The 19,203-nt window shown below is 39.2% G+C and overlaps 1 protein-coding gene across 1 annotated transcript; it reads right to left on the bottom strand.

Annotated features, from left to right (window-relative positions):
* Positions 1 to 13,809: 13,809 nt before the first annotated feature.
* Positions 13,810 to 14,584, bottom strand: LOC133734164 (protein LATE FLOWERING-like). The gene has a single exon (XM_062161803.1). It carries the CDS (start codon positions 14,447 to 14,449, stop codon positions 13,835 to 13,837), a length of 615 nt encoding a protein of 204 aa, XP_062017787.1. The 5' UTR covers positions 14,450 to 14,584; the 3' UTR covers positions 13,810 to 13,834.
* Positions 14,585 to 19,203: the final 4,619 nt, after the last annotated feature.

The raw sequence follows: 19,203 nt of genomic DNA, 5'->3' as shown, positions 1-19,203 counted from the left end.
GATGCGGAGAATTAGGGTTGTGTAGGAATAAATTTAGTTGTTAGTTGTTTTTTGCATTTTCCTTTTGGATTTTAGTGTTTCGCATTTTCCTTTTTTAGAATTTTAGTTTCGCATCTTCCTTTGGGAAGTGTGCCTGACTACGGTCAGTGGAGCAGTGAATGTAATGGATGATCTTCGGATCTCCTCGAATGACCTTGTACGGTCGTATGATCTTTTCGATCACAGGAATATATTTTCCTTTCCCCTAAAAAAAAAAACATCTTCTATCTCTTCTAAAGTTTATCAAATAATAATAAAAATAAAAATGATTAATATGTTCAAGTAAAACCTAATTTGTGTTTAGCCCAAACTCTAGGTTACTTGACCTAATGGTAATAGGGTTAAATTAGAAGGATCTAGATTCCTATTCAATGTAAGATTACTTTCCTTGTATGATTGAGATTCTATGCATTGTAATCTTCTATATAAAGAGGTCCCTATTATCAATGAGAAGACACAGCGAATTTCTCTCAATTTCAGTTTCTCTACAACACGTTATCAGCACGAAGCCCTAACCCTGAAACAAATAGCCAAACCCTGATTCAAGAAGCTAAAAACCTTGAATCCGAATACAAAACGTTGAATCCTTTTCTGCCTTCACCTCACACCTTGAAGAACTCGATCCCAAGAGTCTAGAACCGGCTGCGCCACCCCAAGAACCAGCCGAAAATCTACCGAACCGGCCACCGGAAGCTCCATACAACCCGCATCACATATGCCACCTGTTCACCATCTTCCGGACATCCAATTCCCACCAAATTTTGATAGCAGAAGCCTCTTGATCTGAAGTTTCAAGAACCGAAAGAAAAACACTGAAAACCGGTCTAAAACTCACTGAACCGGCCGACTGAATCATCGGGCAGAAGAAGAAAAGAAGAAAAGAAGAAGAAAGAGAGAAGAAAGGAAGGCCCAGCCCAAAAGAAGAAAGAAGGCCCAGAAGCCCACTGACCCAAGCCCAGAAGCCGCTGACGTCAGCCCTAGGACCCTCTGTCACGTCAGCATCCGCCACGTCAGCACTGGACCACTGCCACGTCAGCTCGGTCAGCCCCTGGTCAATGCCGGTCAACAGGTCAACGCCAGTCAACGACCGCCGGCCACTTTTCCGGCGACTTTTCCGGCCATTTCTGGGCACTTTTTTCGGAGTCTTTTTCCTGCCAAATTTTCCGACGACCTATTTCAAGGTATTTTTTACTAAACGTTCCCGTTTTTTTAGAGTTTTTTAATTCAATTTCTCTTCTTTTTCGGGGACTTGCAACCTCCCTTCTTCTACCCCCTTTTCTTCATTATAGGGGAGACCAAATTAAGCCGAACTGTGGGGGTTCGTGCTCACTCCAAGCTTAGAGCTTGTTGAGATCTCCAAACTTAGAGTTTGTAGAGAATTTATGATCGACCACTTACGTCATTGTTTCGATCTAATCCAATATCTCTTGGAATCGAATTTCTCAAGGTTCTAAAAAACGCTAGGCGCTAGTCGGGCGGTAGCCCGGAGCCTAGCGCCCAGAGGCTTAGGCGGGGACTAGGCGGTTTTTTTATTTTTTAATTTACTTTTACTTTTATAACATATAATTGTATAAATAAATTAGTATCCAAGGAATTAATGATAAACATGTGTTGAGATTAATAGATATCCACGTGCATGACTCACCAATTTGAACACCAACTACTTTTATATAATTTCTTTAAACAATATAATGATTTTATAATGTTGTTTTTGAAAAGATAATGACTTTATATTTGCTGGGCAGCTGGGACATATCAGCTAATCTAGAAAAGTAAGGAAATATGTGTTGCGGTGCTCTCTCTCTCTCTTTTCCCCCTCCTCCCCGGTCCGATCTTCCAAATGAGCTTTGCCACTGATCTGAAAATTCATCCACGTATAGCCCCATCAACGTTCTTCAATTCTGCTGCAACGCTCCTAATGACGTTCCTCTCGCCCTCCTCCTCCTCGTCTCCTAAAGTTCTCTTTCCCCGATCCCGTCAACAGCGAAGCCAAAAGCGAAAGTCTACTCTTCCAAAGCACAACCCATCGATCTTCGTTGCTTTGATCAAGTCAGAGGATTGGGTTTTTAGTTGAGAGAATGAATCTTCATTGTTGAGTTTTGACAAGGATTAAAAGAAAAAAAAAAAAAAAAAAAAGGAAGCGCCTAGTCATCCAACGCCCAGCGCCCAACGCCCAGAGCCGCCCAGCCCCGCCTAGGCCGCCTAGGAGGCCGACTTTATTCCCAGCGCCCAGCTCGCTCGATTAGGGGAGAATCGGAACGGTGTTGCTGCGCCTAGGCGGAGCTAGGCGCCGATTTTTAGAACCTTGGAATTTCTTGGAAGCAACTACGCTATGAAATTCCTAATTTCTTGGAAGCGATTACGCTCAGAAATTTCATATGTTTTCGTGGTAGCCTATTTCGCTCCGAAACTAACCCTAATTTCTTGTTCTCTTTCAGGATGAGTAACCTGAACAAATTGGACTTTGCTCCATTGGGAACAACTGGCTCTGGATATCACAAGTGAGTTCATGATATCCGCCAACATCTCAAGGCTGATGGAATCCTGGATATGATTCTCGAGCCTAGCCAGGACGTGCTAACTGTTGAGCAAGCTCAAGCTTTGGAAGCAAATAGAGCAGCCTTAGAGGCAAATAAGGCGAAAGCCATCATCCTAATGAATCGTCATATGGATGATTCGCTCCAGTACGAGTGTATGAATGAAGAAGACCCCAGAAGGCTGTGGGTCTCACTCGAAGAAAGATTTGGCAACGTCCGTGACTCCTTGCTTCCTGACCTAGAAGTGAGATGGCATAGCCTCTGCTTCTGTGATTTCAAGTTAGTTCTTGACTATAACTCAGAAGGACTTCACATTAAATCCTTAATGGAATTCTGTGGTAAAGGGATCACAGATGTGATGTTGATTGAGAAAACTCTCTCTACCTTCCCCGTCTCTGCATTGATGATTGCTAAGAACTATCGAATCGATGTTAATGCAAGACGGATCACAAGGTTTCATGAGCTCATTGGAGCTATGAATGTCGCTGAAAAGCATGACAATATCCTTGTGAAGAACTATAATTCGAGATCCGTGGAAACAGAGCATATTCCGGAATCCAATTATAGTCGCACCTCTAAGAGAGGGCGCCAAGAGCGAAACCCTAATCTTAGGGATACTTCTGGACATTCTGGTCCATATAATCACTCTACTTGGGAAGGTAACCGCCAAAATAGGCGAACACGGAACCGAAGAGGTAAACGTGGAAAGAGAGAGGGAGGCAACGCCTCTGGCCATGTTGGTGGCGCCACCAACACTAAGAGCCATCTAAATGACGCTTTCAAAGCGCCTCAATCAATGGAGTTCGAGCAAAGAGATGTATGTTCTCGATGTGGAGTGTCTGATCATTGGGCACACATTTGTAGAGCTCGTGAAGAACTTGTCACCGCCTACAAAGCATATTGTGAAGCAAGAGAAGCTCACTATGTGGAACAAGAAGATCAAGAAGATAATCTAGAGTGAAGGGTTGAAGACTACAAATCTGGCTGGGATCAATAGATCGCCAATTCTGTTTAAGTCTTTATTTTTCCAAGAAATGTAATAGGCAATTGCCATATACTTTGTAGTAAATGCCAATGGTTTAGTCTTTCTTCAAAGTAGGCTCACCCAAAGTAAGTGTGATGTCTAGGAAGGTTATGAGATTAGTGGTACTTAAGCGAGCCTTGCTCTACCGACATCTCTCTACTCACCTAGTCACATTTATTTTGGAATTACCGAAAGAAGTTAGACGACTACCATTGTTTTGCATTAGCTAGCATTTGGATTAGATTTTCCTAATGGTTAAGAGACAATGATGTACTCTGTTGGCTTATGAATAAAATTTCGAGTTCTTTCCATTATGACTCCATTTTGATTCTGAGCATATGACTTTGTGACTACGATGGCTGGGCCATCAGTATTAATTCAAGGACATGGAATAGCCCAAGTTCCACTTGCCAAATGGCACCTTGATTACAGCTGTTACAGAAACTCTCTACGCTCTTAGGGCAAATCGTACCCTATGAATAGCCAACGAATTCCATGCAAAAATGCATGTAGAGAACGGAAATGAGTTCCTTTGCAATACCTTTAATGATTGCGAACAAAGGCGAATCTTAGAGAAGTTTATGTGTCTCTCTAGTAGACTCTATGTCACCATTTGAGCTATTAATCCAATAAAAGTTATGAGAGAAGATCTCTTGGATTTAGACACATATTGGCTTTGTCACGACAGGATAGATCATCCTAGTCATGATATGATGATCCGTCTACACAAGACTTCACACGGACATCTTTTCTCTCGAGCGAAATGAAGCATGAATCAAAAGTTGATTCCTAGACTAAGTGTGACCAACGCTACTGCCTAGGGCACCACCTCCGTCCACCATCAGCCTAGGGCTGGCGTAGTCCCTATCCATGACGCCATGGATGGCGTCCATCATGGTGATGGCGCCCCAGGTGATGCTGCAATCACCAACTTGCTTCAGAATAACGTTTCAGACGCTCAGGCCTAACCAAAATTCTCATTGGTTGCTTCTTAAGCCTCTCGCTCGTTTTACAAAGCCCATTCCTTAGGGAAACTAAGACTAAGACCGTCCTATGCAAAGGATATGAAAATACTCTTTATGTTCTTACATAGAATCCGTAGGGATTCTCTGGATTGATTCAACCAACTTGCGGACGTTTAAATATCTCATGATGTTGGTTGACACGCAAACACGCTGGTCACGTGTTGTGCCATTGTCCACTTGTAATGCTGCTTATGAAACACTCCTAGCACACATCAAATGACAACAGGCTCACTCCCCGAATCATCCTATTCAGTCAATTGGATTTGACTATGCTAGTGAGTTTACATCGAAGACTTTCGATGGTTATTGCATTTGGGACTGATGTTAGACATCATATTCCCATGAGCACACCCAAATGGTCTCGCGGAAACGACTACGATGGTAGTCCGAACATTGGTAATGCGCACCAACCTCCTTATATCTGCTTAGGGTGATGCAATATCGCATGCAGCTATGCTAATTCGTCTACAACCCACCGCCACTCAATCTACCTCTGCGTTACAGCTAGTAACTGGGTACAAGTATCGTACTTACGCATCTTTGAGTGTGCCATTTATATGCCAATTGCTCCGCCACAGCGCTCTATGATGGGTCCTCACAGACGAATGGGCAACTACGTTGGATTTGAGACTCCAACAATTGTCCGCCACTTCATGCCCTTGCTAGGCGATCTCCTTACCGCTAGATTTGCGGATGTCACTTTGATGAGACAGTCTTCCCATCGTTAGGGGGAGATAAGAACACAAATGTTCAGCAGGAACGACAGGAATTGTCGTGGTCTGTCCCCATTATGTCTCATCTCGATCCCTACTAAAGTGACGAGATCACACAAATATGCTGCAAACATGCTTGCAAGGAAGGACGTCCCTACGAGAGGATGTAGCGCCACCCTACACGGAGGTAGGCATGGCCCCAACGCCAAAGAGAGAGGCACTCTGGCGTTACAGGCCATGGCCTCAGCTAGGATGCATGGGAGGCCCGTGGGTTTCGAAGGATACTTTGGCACATTGCAATCCTTTGATAATCGACACTCAAAATCCGTCTCATGAGTATCTTCCAGGTTATAGTTATTAGGGCTGGGCAGGTTAAACCGAAGTACCGAACCCGTCCCAAATCCGTACCGAAAATAGGCGGGACGGGATGGTATCAAAAATATGAAAATCACTATTCAGCCCGGCCTAATAAAAACGGGACGGGATCGATATTAGTGTTTTAAATACCGAACAGGCCCGGCCCGTACCGATTTATATATATATATATATATATATATATATATATTTTATTTATATATTATATACATATATGTGTACAATATCTTGTCTTCCTTTTCTTCTTTTATGGGAGTATGGGACCATCAGACCACACATGCCTCCCACTTTCGCAACTCTCTCTCTCTTGTCATAAACAAACTCTCTCTCTCTCTCTCTGTTCACGCTCCTCTCTCTCTCTCTGTTTTTCCTCTCCCTCCCTATCTGTTCACTGTCCTCTCTCTTGTTCTCATCCTTTATTCAGCCTCTATTTCGAATTTATATCAGCACTCTAGACATCACCACCTCACCATCTTCGGTCGACACAGGTAGCACAACCATCATCGCACCACCCACAAGAAACGTTGCTCAGATCTGTCCCCATCAATCTTGATGATCTTTTTTAAGATCTGGGTTTGTCAAATTGTGCATGTTCAATGAGGAAAATAGAATTTGCAGAATTTGCAGGGTGGATTAAAGTTTTGTGTTTGTTTATGGGTTTAGGTTTGAATCTTTTTTAAACTCCCTCTCTCTGTTGCACTGAATTTTATTAATTTGTGTTTTTGTTTTGAGGCAAAACAAAGAAAGAAAAGGAATGCTTTTGATTGCAGGAGGACAAAACCCAGAACTCCCGAAGTGCAGTTTGCAACTTTGCAACTTTTGTTTTTTTTTTTTGTTTGTTTTTTTTTTTTTCCGGGTCAGTCCCGTAATGGGCCCAAGCCCGGCCCGAAACCTATCGTGTTCGGTACTGTCGGTATCAAATCTCAAAAAGCCCCTTACCGTCCCGGCCAGTCTAGATTTATAATTCCTGGCCCGGGATCGGGTTTACCCCAAATCTGGCCCGTCCCAGCCCGTGCCCAGCCCAGATAGTTATCGTTGGGGGACGCCTCAACGTCAGAACCTATTCCTGAGAATATAGAGCTCTATGAAACTTACACTAGTGTACATGAGACGTGGGATATAAACTCCATCATAATTGATGATGTAGTTGCGCATTTCGTTGCGCATGAGTTTGTTGAGTCAGATGATATCGAACCACGCTCCATTGATGAATGAATGCCAACGTAGAGAAATCTGGCCTAAATGGAAAGATGCGATCCAGGTTAAGTTGGATTCTCTAATGAAGATGAAGGTTTTTGAGCCAGTGATGCCAACACCTCCTGACATAAAACTTATTGACTAATGGGTCTTCGTTAGAAAGTGTAGTGAGAAAAAGATATGGTAATCTCGCCTTATGGCGCAAGGCTTCTCATAAAACGCCCTGGAATTGACTACGATGAGACATATTCTCTCGTAATGGATGTTATTGCACTCCACTACCCTGTCAGTTTGGTAGTTTCCGAATAACTGAACATGCAGCTTACAAATGTGGTCACTACGTATCTGTATAGGGATCTAGATACAGAATATACATGAAGGTTCATGGTGAACTTCATTTACCCAAGTCAAGTAGCTCTAAGACCACGGAGCGCGTTTACAAAGAGGTTGAAACGCTCACTAAAGTGACTACTTGATTGGGAAGGGATATGCCCAAGCGTTTCCATAACAAGTTTCGGATTCTATCGCGGTTCATGTTGGACATGATCTTCATTAGAAGCCCTTAAAGAGTTAAGGGAAACCGCTGAACACTTGAAATCCGATTTTGAGATGAAGGATTATGAGAGAACACGATTATGTCTCGGTTTGGAACTTGAGCATCGTGTTGATAGATGCTTAGGCATTTTGACAAGGTCAAACCTTCAAGCACCCCCATGATCATCCATAGTCTTGATCCTGAAAATGATCCTCTTCGTTCGAAGGATGATGACGAAGATGCGCTAGGGGCAGAAATGCCCTAGTTAAGTACAATAGGCGCATTATTGTACCTAGCTTAATGCACAAGACCGGACATCTCATTTACCATGAACTTGTTAGCTAAGATATAGCTCTGCGCCAACGCGACGCCATTAGATTGGTGTAAAAGATATCCTTCAGTACTTGAGATGTACGATTGATATGGGCTTGTTCTATCCCTATAGAGAGACGATGGATTCAAACTCATCACACACCAGGAACGCCGCCAACACTGGCCTGCGTCCATTATCCCCATCCCAAAACGACATGTGTTTTGGAAGGTTTTGCTGATATTGGGTATCTCTCTGACTCATACAAAGGTCATTCCCAAACTGGTTAATTGTTCACCATGGGTAAAGACAGTGATATCTTGGAGGCCTACAGAAATAGACCCTAGTCGCTATATCTTCGAACAATGCAGAGATCATTGCTCTTCACGAAGTGGTTCGTGAATGTATATGGATTGGATCCATAATTACGCATGTTCGAAAAGTTGTGGTTTGAAGTCTACCACAAATGAGCCTACACAAATGAAGCAAGGCTACAACAAAAGCGACAACACCAAGGATAATCAGCAACAACAGACTCTCCTCAAGATCAAAATGAATTAGGTTTGATATGAGGACAGTGTGGCAGACTTGCTCACTAAGTCATTGCCTAAATTCCACTTTCGAGAAACATGTTGGTAGCATCATTTGCGGAAGTTATCCAAACTCACATGACCGTAGTCATCAGGGGGAGATGTCTACATGTATGGTCTCGAAACGTGAAGGGTGTGTTGTGCTCTTTTTCCCCTTCGACCGAGGTTATTTTTGTTCCACTGGGTTTTTGTTACTCAGCAAGGTTTTTAATGAGGCAACGAGAGAAGCACCGCGTTTGGGCAACACAAGGGGGAGTGTTCAAGTAAAACCTAATTTGTGTTTAGCCCAAACTCTAGGTTACTTGACCTAGTGCTAATAGGGTTAAATTAGAAGGATCTAGATTCCTATTCAATGTAAGATTACTTTCCTTGTATGATTGAGATTCTATGCATTGTAATCCTCTATATAAAGAGGTCCCTATTATCAATGAGAAGACACAGCAAATTTCTCTCAATTTCAGTTTCTCTACAACATAATACTTATTATTAACGATAAGAAAGGAAAAATGAGAATAGTGAAAATAGCATCCTTTTATAGCACTTCATTGTTGGAGATTGAAATGAAACTATTCATATAGTGCTCCAATGAGGTGCCAAAATGAGTTTAACACATGAGCAGAATGGATGACTTACAACTGAAAGTAAGTTCTTCGGATCCATATGGCACTTCATTGTTAGAGTTGGCCTCATCCACCTTGATCTTCCTACAGCGCGGCAGTACGGTGATCTCTTAACGTAAAGCTGCATTCCAACACAAACTTCTTAACTGTATTTTGTAGGAGAAAAATCGATCAAGTGGGGGCTGCAGGGTATTAATTTTATGTAGGCTTATACACATAATTTCCAGGAATCAGGACCCTGGAACTTGCTTCTTCTTCTTCCTTTTTTTTTTTTTTTGGCATTAGAAAAAGGACTGGAAGTGAAATGCCAATGGTCAATGGGGAATAGTTTGACAGTGCGTTTGGGACTTTGGGCTAAATTCTTGTGCAAATGATAACCAACGACAGAGAATGGTGGTATAGTCTGCTATCCAATTCTAACAGGCCAGGGAGGCAAATTAAAAGCAAGAAAAAGCTATAGAGAGGAAGAATGAAAAGAGACTAGTGTACGTGTGTTGTACAAGGTCTGAGATTACAAGCTTAAGACTAGCTTGTATAATCGATCTTACTGACCTCAGTAACCAACACAGTCAACACTGCAGCTAACCAATCAGTACTGTAAATGCATGCATGATGTAGTTTTGAACAGAATCCTATATATATATATATATATAGTCCGGATTCAGGATTCGTTGAAAGAGATTTCAGAATCTGTATATGCTCATCAGATGATGGCCGATGTAAAAGTCATGATATTGCACGATGGATTCAGGTGATAAAGTAAAAGTCGTGATTATACGTACCTATGCAGACAACATGTCATTGAGTCATCAGATGATTCTTCAGTTCACAAGACGGCCAGGATCCGGCTGGCTCCTCTAAAGTGAAGATTGAGGAGGATGTGAATTTACTTTAATTTTATAAAATCTGGACTCTCTGTCTAATCTAATGGTATTGACAATTGACACATTACTTTTCCACCAATTTTTTTATTTTTCATCTAAACCCTAGAAAATCTGATCGTCAGTGTTTCTCCTCTGCGTCAAGTTCCTTCTTTTTACTTCATTTTCTATTTCTGTTTTCTTCCATGGCTGTGCACTAACCATAGAATGACTTTTTGACGTTTTTTTGTTTTGTTTTGTTTTGTTTTTTGTTGAGATTGAGACCCAAGTATAGGGTGAGAGATAATATTTCAAACTAACTGCCTCTACAAAACAGTAAAACAAACAGGTGTTCATAATCTCAGATTTTCAACTCCCACGAAGTAAATTCATCATGAGGATGAAGAGATCCCATGGCCAAATAATTCAAGCTAGAATATTAAATAGAGAAGATGAAGCGAGCAGATTCCAAACAAATAAAGGACTGAAGTCATTAACCAAAGGGCATAGGCCTACAGGACCAAACACGACTAAAAGCAAAGAATAGGATGAGATCGACACGAAAAGAACTATGTAATTAACATTAGTTTATTTATTCATGTGGTTTTGAAGAACTTAAGGAACTCCAGATTTCCTGTTCAGAAAAAAAGAAGAAGGAGCTAGCTCTAGATTACATTAATTTATTATTTTCAAATTGATTGGTGATTTTAATTAATGAAGATGCAATTAATGATGAGGCCGGAAAGAATCGGACTGCAAAAAATTTACTGAAGTCATTCTATGGTTAGTGCGCAGCCATGGAAGTAAAGAGAAATGGAAAAGGAAGTAAAAAGAAGGAACTTGTCTCAGAGGAGAAACACTGACGATGAGAAATCCCCCAATTTTTTTTTTTTTTTCTAGAGTTAACGGCAAATTAATTAGGGTTTGGATGAAAAACCAAAAATTGTGGGGAAAATGATATGTCAATTGTCAAGACCATTAGATTAGACTGAGAGTCTAGATTTTATGAAATTGAGGTAAATTTACACCTTACTCAATTTAGAGCAGGCCGATCCATATAAAATCCTAGATGAATCTTTTTTTTGTTTTTTTACTATTAACCATCTGTGTATTTTTCTTATGGCCAACCTGTTGGTTAAATGGTACTACGTAGTACGTACTTATCATTCAGCTGACTTCTTGTTCCAAATTAGCTAGGAGAGACTTTCATGCAGTGTGGTAATTTTAAAATATATATTTTTTCCTTTACAAACTCTTCTAAAGAACAATGAGCATTGAACTTCTGATCGACACGGAATGAAGTTAAAATAACTATCTGTTTGTTATCATCTAAATCTATTTAGTTACTTATTTCCTGTTCTTCTAAATCTTTGCCACTTGTATGCGGTCCTAAATTAAACAAAATTAAATTCTGATTGAAAATGTCAAAGGTAGAGTACTTAATTTTGGTATACTAGTGCTGGCATGGCAAATTGCTACACAGTTTCTGACTCTTGCCGTCTGTTGTCAGCTTAGAGTCTTGGACATTAACGAAAAGAGTTGGGATGACAGTCTTACCAAAGCTTGCTGTCGATCAAATAATATTAAGGGGTATGGGATAATTTCTAATATTATTTCTTCCTTATGAAGAAAATAACTAGAGATGTAAAAACCTCTTGTACATGAATCGTAGAGACAACAATATTCAGAAATACCTTGAGTTCTTAATATAAACTGATTTTACATATTTATATTTGGTTCCACCTACTTATGACCAATATGGCCAGATATCTGCTATATAAAAAAGCCGCCTTAGCTCCACACTTTGGGATTCATTTTCCGTATACGCAAAAGTAGTACTACTTCTATATGTAAGAATAATTTTTTATTTATTTATTTTGAAAGTAAAGAATAATTGTTTTACTTCAATCACTTGAGCTATTAAGTAACATGCATCAAGAATTCAGAAAGTTAAGTCCTTCTAAGACACAATAGTAGTACTTGAACAAAAAACAAAAATGGCAGAGAAGTAATTGAGTGAAATACTGAATTGCTCTCTCATTCAGTGGTCAATAATGTTCACTGGTCAATAACTGACTAAAAAAGTTATGCTCAACCATCATTGGATTTACATCCAAGCCCAATGGTGGAAATAGATACTTTTATGTTGAGTTGTTTTATCTTCCATCCTTAAATCTACATCAAAAAGTGATTGAGCATAATTTTCTTGGAAAGTTGATAATCAACTGAACACCACTGATCCTTTTAATAAAGCAAATAAAATTGAAACATCTAGTTTACCTCCAAGTACGTTGTACCCAAATATATGAACTTAGCAACAATTACCTAAACTGCACGAAAATGAATATAGATGATTTATTACGCGGAAACCCTAAACTCATTTCGATGAAGAAATAAAAAGGATTTTGCACAAGTAAGGTTCAACTAGGCACGCTGTAATTGATGCAAAATCTAGTTTGTGGAACATATATAGCTCAATATCCCTCTTCAGAATTCAAGGTGTTAATTGAGAACAAAAAAAATAGTACACTTTCCAAGTCCAATAAAACATAATTCAATCAATCAATGAATAAACTACTTATTTTGCAGAAACAAATCAAGCAAATATAACCCTTTTCCCTCCTATGTTTACTGGAAGAGACCCAAAGTCCGAATCAGCTCTTTCCATTAATACATAACCCCTCTTACTCTTGCTATTTTATGCAAAATAAATAAATTAATTAATGAACTTCTATCAATTAAAAGTTAAATTAAACTTCTAACTTGATCGTTGGTATTGTTCCCACGCAATGAGGATCGGCTGCAAGCTAGTTCTGCTGCTGTTGTTAGTTAATTATTTTCTGTAAACAAAAAGAAAAAGAAAAAAAGAAGAAGTACTAAGCTATAGTGAAAGTATTATGAAATGGTTAAAATCATTGATATATGACGGGTTGTCTATGGTACCGGGATGTTTATCATACACTCATTTTACATATAATTGAACAAAAATTACAACTTAATGAAACCAAATTTACGACATTGACAACAAAGTTACCACATTCGTTTTAAACTACTTACATATAATTGAACCAAACCCCACTGATAACAATTTGTTCATAAACTTTTTACAAGTCATAGGTGGAGTAATTACCTCTTATAGAATTAAGATTACGCAAAAATGGACTCTCCTTACCACAATAAACAAATTTGTTGTCATATATGTAAATGTCTATATTACATACATGTAGCATGTCGGTACCGTAGAATTCCCGATATATGACCATATGAGTGTGTATAGTTTAATTAGTTAGTATCCTACGCTTACTAACTCAAGTCTTCTAATGGGAATTGAAATTGTGAAATGAAGTGAGAATTACTCTATGCTTTCATCCTCTATCGCTCTTTCTTCTTTTGTGCTTCTTAATGCTCAATTACAGAGAGAGAGAGAGAGAGAGAGAGTAGTGATCAGCCAAGGCATATTAATTAATGATTGATAATCTCATCCTAGATCACGTGGAGGGTATATAAATTGATCAAGTTGATCAAAGTACCATGCAATTGTGTATAAATCGAAGCCATGGTTTCACACATGCATCTGGGGTTTAACACTATATCCAATATCTGTAAATGGAGAACTAGGGTTTCTCTGCTAATTTATATTTTGATATATAAACAGGGTCAATAAATCACTAGAGATGCAAGCAATTCATCTTAGTTAAATGTATAAATTAACAGGGTAGGATATAAGTTTGTACTAATTAATTGCATGCCATACCATGTTCAAATTAGTTCTCTGTCAGGATGTATGAGGTTCAATTCTAGAAACCCAGAAACAAAATTCGGCGAAGATGTAAGTTACAACTTATACGAAGATCCAAAGAACTAACAATTAAACCTTCACATGGAAAATTCTATACACGTGCACTTGTATCAAAAAGTTAAAGAATGGATCTACAACATGATAAATGAAATTAATCAGTTCGTATTAAAAGAGAGAAACAATACCAGGGCTGAAAGAGTAGATCCAAAATCAAAAGAACTTTCTCGTAGTAGCTTTTGCCGACGTTGATGAGGAATCTTGAGGCTCGGGCCCTAGTCTAAGCTCAAGGTCTAAATCTGAACCCTTTTCACTTTGATCCCCTTGAACTTCTGGTTGTTGTTGTTGTCCACCTTGATATTGATGATCTTGATCTGATGGTGCTTGAGAAAACAGTGGAAGTTGTTGGACTTGGTTTAATTGATTATCACCTTCTTTAGCATTGAGAAACCAATCAGCCGGCCATGATGATCCCCTTATTGTTGTAGCACTTCTTTCGATATGATCAGCATGAGGCATGTTAATGGCTTCCAAAGAAGTGATGCTGGGATTAATCTTGGGAAGTACTGGAGAGTAAGAGGGTGGCATCTTTGGGATCTCCAAAGGCAATCTTTGTTGTTGTTTGGTTTCAACAACATTTGTTGATGAGGAGACTTGCTTGAGCTTTGCTTTATCTTTTCTGTGAATATTCATGTGCCCTCCTAGAGCTTGTGCATTAGAGAACCCCCTTTTGCAAAAAGTACACTCATAGGACTTTGCAGCAGCTACTTGGCTTGTAACTTGCTGATCACCTGAATTTTCTGGAGTTTGTTGATCACCAGACTCCATCACCAACCAAGCAATTTGTCCGAGAGAAAAAGAGAAAGAGAAAGAGGTACAGAGAGAGATAGGTCAACTGGCTGGTAGTGAACAATTATATTTATTTAGGGAGAGAGAGAGAAACAGAGAAAGAGAGAGGGAAGGCCTGCTCTTCTAGATACTGTTGATCTGTTAATTACCCAGCAATGCATGCTATATACTTTATTATTGTTTCTTAATAGCGAGAAAGACATACAATTTATATTTGTTCGATCGATAGCTAAGCATGCTAATACAGTTTAATTTGTACCAAAGGACAAAAATATTTCCAAAACTCAATCATTTTAAACTAGCTAGAATTTTGTTACACCAATTATATAGTTTAGTATATTTTCACTTAATATATTTAAATTGTTTTTTTTTTTTTGGTGTATTATGGTGGGATAACATATGCTTGGATACGTGTAAATGAAACTAACTAAAGAAACAAAATAGTTTTGTATGTTTTCTTTTATATTTATTTCCCAACTTGTTTAGGTTTTTTGGTGTTTCATGGATGAGTTAATTATATGTGCTTTAGATACACTAGACAGAATCTAAAGCCAACATTAAAAAACATTAGTAGACAACAGAATCCAACGTTTTTACCTAAATACTCAATAGTTTTTTTTAATAAAAAATATCAGTACTTAATTGAAGAAATACTCTCTCTTTTCTTTACACTTTCCTTTTGGGATGAAATGATAACAACTGTTATTTCTCTGTAGATATATATAAACTATTTTAGTTTGATGTGATGACTTAAGTCTGTTTCTTTCTTGTTCATCAAGCACGAAGTTCAACTACTAATCGAAATTGCTCTTTGCATGAGATAGCTCAAGGTCAGGCATTGAGCTTTGAGAGTTATGCTTAAATCAAGGAAATTATAATCCGATAAGTGTAATAACACGATCAAATAATCATATCAAATTTACTGAATTAAGCTATTAGCTAAAAAATATGTCAACAATATATATCAGGTTAATATTTTCGCTTCACACATAAATCTTCATTCTAAACATTGAGAGAGACATATAGAAAATATATAGATAGAGTCTCCCTCCACCATGAACCTCAATGAGTTAATACAAATCGGGAAATGTAGATCCATCGATCGATGCTTATCTATTTGTTAACTAATTAATAGTATCAACACTTAAATGTACAATAAAATGACACTAGTAAGCATTTCATGGCAAAATCTGAACATGATAACCAGGATACCAGTTCGATTAATGTTTGATTGATTTCAACATTCCAATTCAACGTTTATTTAATACTAGATTATTCTTGGCCGACCTGATTGCTGCAGCCAAGACCCAAAGTACGTTGTATTACATATAATAATGCCATTTGACAGCTTCATATCCTAAAATTTCTAGCTCCCTAGCTTGGTCAAAGGCTTTTAACTATAACGAGGAAACGTTTGGCCATTTTTGAGTGAGTACGGCAGAGTCCGACAAGTAACTGGAAGCTGGTCTTACTAATCAAGGTGTTAGCCAGCAAACCTAAGGATGAGTCAATATGAAAGACTCAATGAGAGAAAGAAGAAGCTGGCAATTCTCATATAAAACGTCCCCCAACTTCCAACTGGCAAAGCCTCTAGGAACTCGCTACGTGGAAGCATGAGACAATGAACTGGTCTTTTTTTTTTCTTCTTAAATTTTCTTTTTCCAATTTATTCTTTGAATGCTTTTTTATCTTCACTCCGCTCATCCTTGATGGTAGTGATATTCAAACCTGTAACTTCCATGGTATTAATTAGAACAGCTAACTAACAAGACATGGCGCACTTGTCTACAGAGTTGTAAGAGTTCTCCATTCTTACTTATAGTAAGAAAATATATCCAAATTTTAATTTGAACGATCAAAACAGACAGAAAGAATTTGCGGGCCACTTAGGCCATGTTTATCTGTTACTAATTTGACTGGGCTTCCAGTTGGGCTTTGGAAAAATAAATAATATGTACACTATTTTAGGAAAAGGGATGTAGAGAGAACAGCAGAGAGAATTAGGAGAATGAATTTTGTTTTTATTGATAATATGGGCTTCTTTATATAGAGGATTACAAGCAAAGAATCAAAGTCCTACAAGGTAACTGAATCATACAATGATTGGAATATCTCCGTAGATATCGGTAAAACTAACCCTATTACAACTCAGACAAGTAATCAGAGTTTAGGCCAGACACACAAACTAGGTGTCATTAAACAATCCCCTTTGTGTGGCCCAAACATGGTTCTCCTCTTGTTGCCTCGTCAAAAACCTTGCCAAGTAACAAAAATCCAGTGGGACAAAAATAACCTCGGTTGAAGGAGAAAAAGAGTACAACACACCCTTCACATTTCGAGACCATACATGTAGACATCTCCCCCCTAATGACGACAGTAATGGGAGTTCGGATAACTTCCGCAAACGATGCTACCAACATGTTTCTCAAAAGTGGAATTTAGGTAATGACTTAGTGAGAAAGTCTGCCACACTGTCCTCAGATTGAACCTAGTTCACTTTGATCTTGAGGAGAATCTGTTGTTGCTGATTATGCTTGGTATTGTCGTCTTTGATGTAGCCTTGCTACACCTGTTTAGTGCAAGTGGCATTATCCTCATAAATGCTCGTAGGCTCATCTATGGTAGACTTCAAACCACAATTGCTTCTAACATGCGTAATTATGGATCCAATCCATATACATTCATGAAATACTTCGTGAAGAGCAATAATCTCTACATGGTTCGAAGATATAGCGACTAGGGTCTACTTTATAGACCTCCAATATATCGCGGTCTTACTCATAGTGAACACATAACCAGTTTGGGAATGACATTTGTGTGGGTCAAAAAAATATCCAGCATCAGTAAAACATTCCAAAACACTAATGTCATTTTGGGATGGGGATAGGGAACACATGCTAACGTTAATGGCATCCCTGATATGCGATGGGTCTGAATCCATCATCTCTCTGTAGGGATAGAACAAGCCCATATCACTAATCCAATGGCGTCGCATTAGCATAGAACTATGTATAGCTAACAAGTTCACTGCAAATTAGATGTCCGGTCTTGTGCATTGAGCTAAGTACAATAATACGCCTATTGTACTTAAGTAGGGCACCTTTGCCTCTCACACATATTCGTCATCATACTTCGGACGAAAAAGACTACGGACAATCATGGGCGTGCTTGAAGGCTTGACCTTGTCAAAATCCCTAAGCATCCATCAACACGGTGCTCAAGTTTCAAATCGAGACATAATCGTGTTCTCCCAAGATCCTTCATCTCAAACTCGGACTTCAAGTGTTCAGCGGTTTCCCTTAACTCTTTAAGGACTTCCAATGAAGATCATGTCACCAATATAAACCGCGATAGAATCCGGAACTTGTCATAGAAAACACGTGGGCATTTACATATCCTTTCCCAATCAAGTGGTCACTTAGTGAGCGTTTCAACCTCATTGCAAAAGCGCTCCGTGGTCTAGAGCCACTTGACTTGGGTGAATGAAGTTCACCAGGAACCTTCATGTATATTCTGTATCTAGATCCCCATAGAGATACGCGGTGACCACATTCATAACCTGCAATCCATTGCGTCTCACAGCATTGATGTCGGAATGGATGGTGGTTTTGCAGCCGCCGATACTTCGAGGAGGCTATCGCATAAGGAAGTGGGTTGGGTTCGACCGCATAGGGGGTGCCTAAAAGCCCTTGAAAATCAATGAGTAATGCAAGACTTGCGGTTCTAGTTTGGGACAGATACTGCTTCGTGGCTGAGTGTGGCGACTGGATTGTGCTCGTGGCATAACCATGTTTTAAGTGATCAAAGCAAGGCGAGGGTTTTTGAATTCTAGTCGAATGATGAGACGGCAAGAGGCTCTGCACCTCGTGGAGGAAGTGCAGCGACGAGTAGGGTGACGGCAGCAATCATGATAGTCACCAGTGAGGGGTTGCCCATTCATGGTGGGGCGGCCAAATCAAACTGGTGGCCCGACCCAATTCTAATTGGAAGCCCAAAACAGAACAGGTGCCCAAATCAGGCTAGGTACCAAAATATCTTGGCATACTTGGAGTGTTTTGGTTGTCCAAAACAATTGGGAATGATATGAGGATTATGACCTAAGTGTGGACCCAACTGATGGCATCTAGTTCTCTAGGGTTTTGTATTTGGGATACTAGAGGATTAATCCGGATAACTACGCTTATGTTTAACATAGGTGTTTCGAGCTTGTATATTATTGGGTTGATTTTACACTAAGTAAATAGATTTTCTGGAGTACCACAATTATAGTGCATTGGCGAAGGAGAATTCAAGCTATTTTACTTTATGTGGAACGGCTTTACATAGTCATATAGGCTCTTTGAATAATTGAGCATAAATTGTAACAGTAAATAGTACCGGCTGTCTTTAAGGACCGTTTGTATGTGCCATCATGGCCCTTCATTAATGAAATTTCTTTGAACTAAAGAAATATATATATATATATATATATATATATATATATATATATATATATATATATAAAATAATAAGAAATCATTCCACCAAAGAAAAACGATCCAAAAAATGCAGAGAAAAACCTAGTTTTCCCTCAAACATTCGTCTGAGTCCGACAACGCCCCCACGCCGACGCTGGCCTCCGGCCTCTTCTGTGTGCGGCGAGTGCAGCCGGACGGGTAGGTTTTCCTTTCAAGCGGGTTGGTTCCCATAGGTAGTTTGGTTTCGATGGCTGAATTTAAGGGCTTTTGGCTGAC

This window comes from Rosa rugosa, chromosome 2 (genome assembly GCF_958449725.1).
Source record: "Rosa rugosa chromosome 2, drRosRugo1.1, whole genome shotgun sequence".
In the NCBI taxonomy this organism is placed as follows: Eukaryota; Viridiplantae; Streptophyta; class Magnoliopsida; order Rosales; family Rosaceae; genus Rosa; species Rosa rugosa.
Note: the sequence above shows the minus strand (reverse complement) of the source record. Positions and strands in the feature narration are given on the sequence as shown.

What these genes read in the sequence shown, in the direction of transcription:
- LOC133734164 (XM_062161803.1), bottom strand. Translation starts at nt 14,449, where the DNA reads ATGGAGTCTGGTGATCAACAAACTCCAGAAAATTCAGGTGATCAGCAA.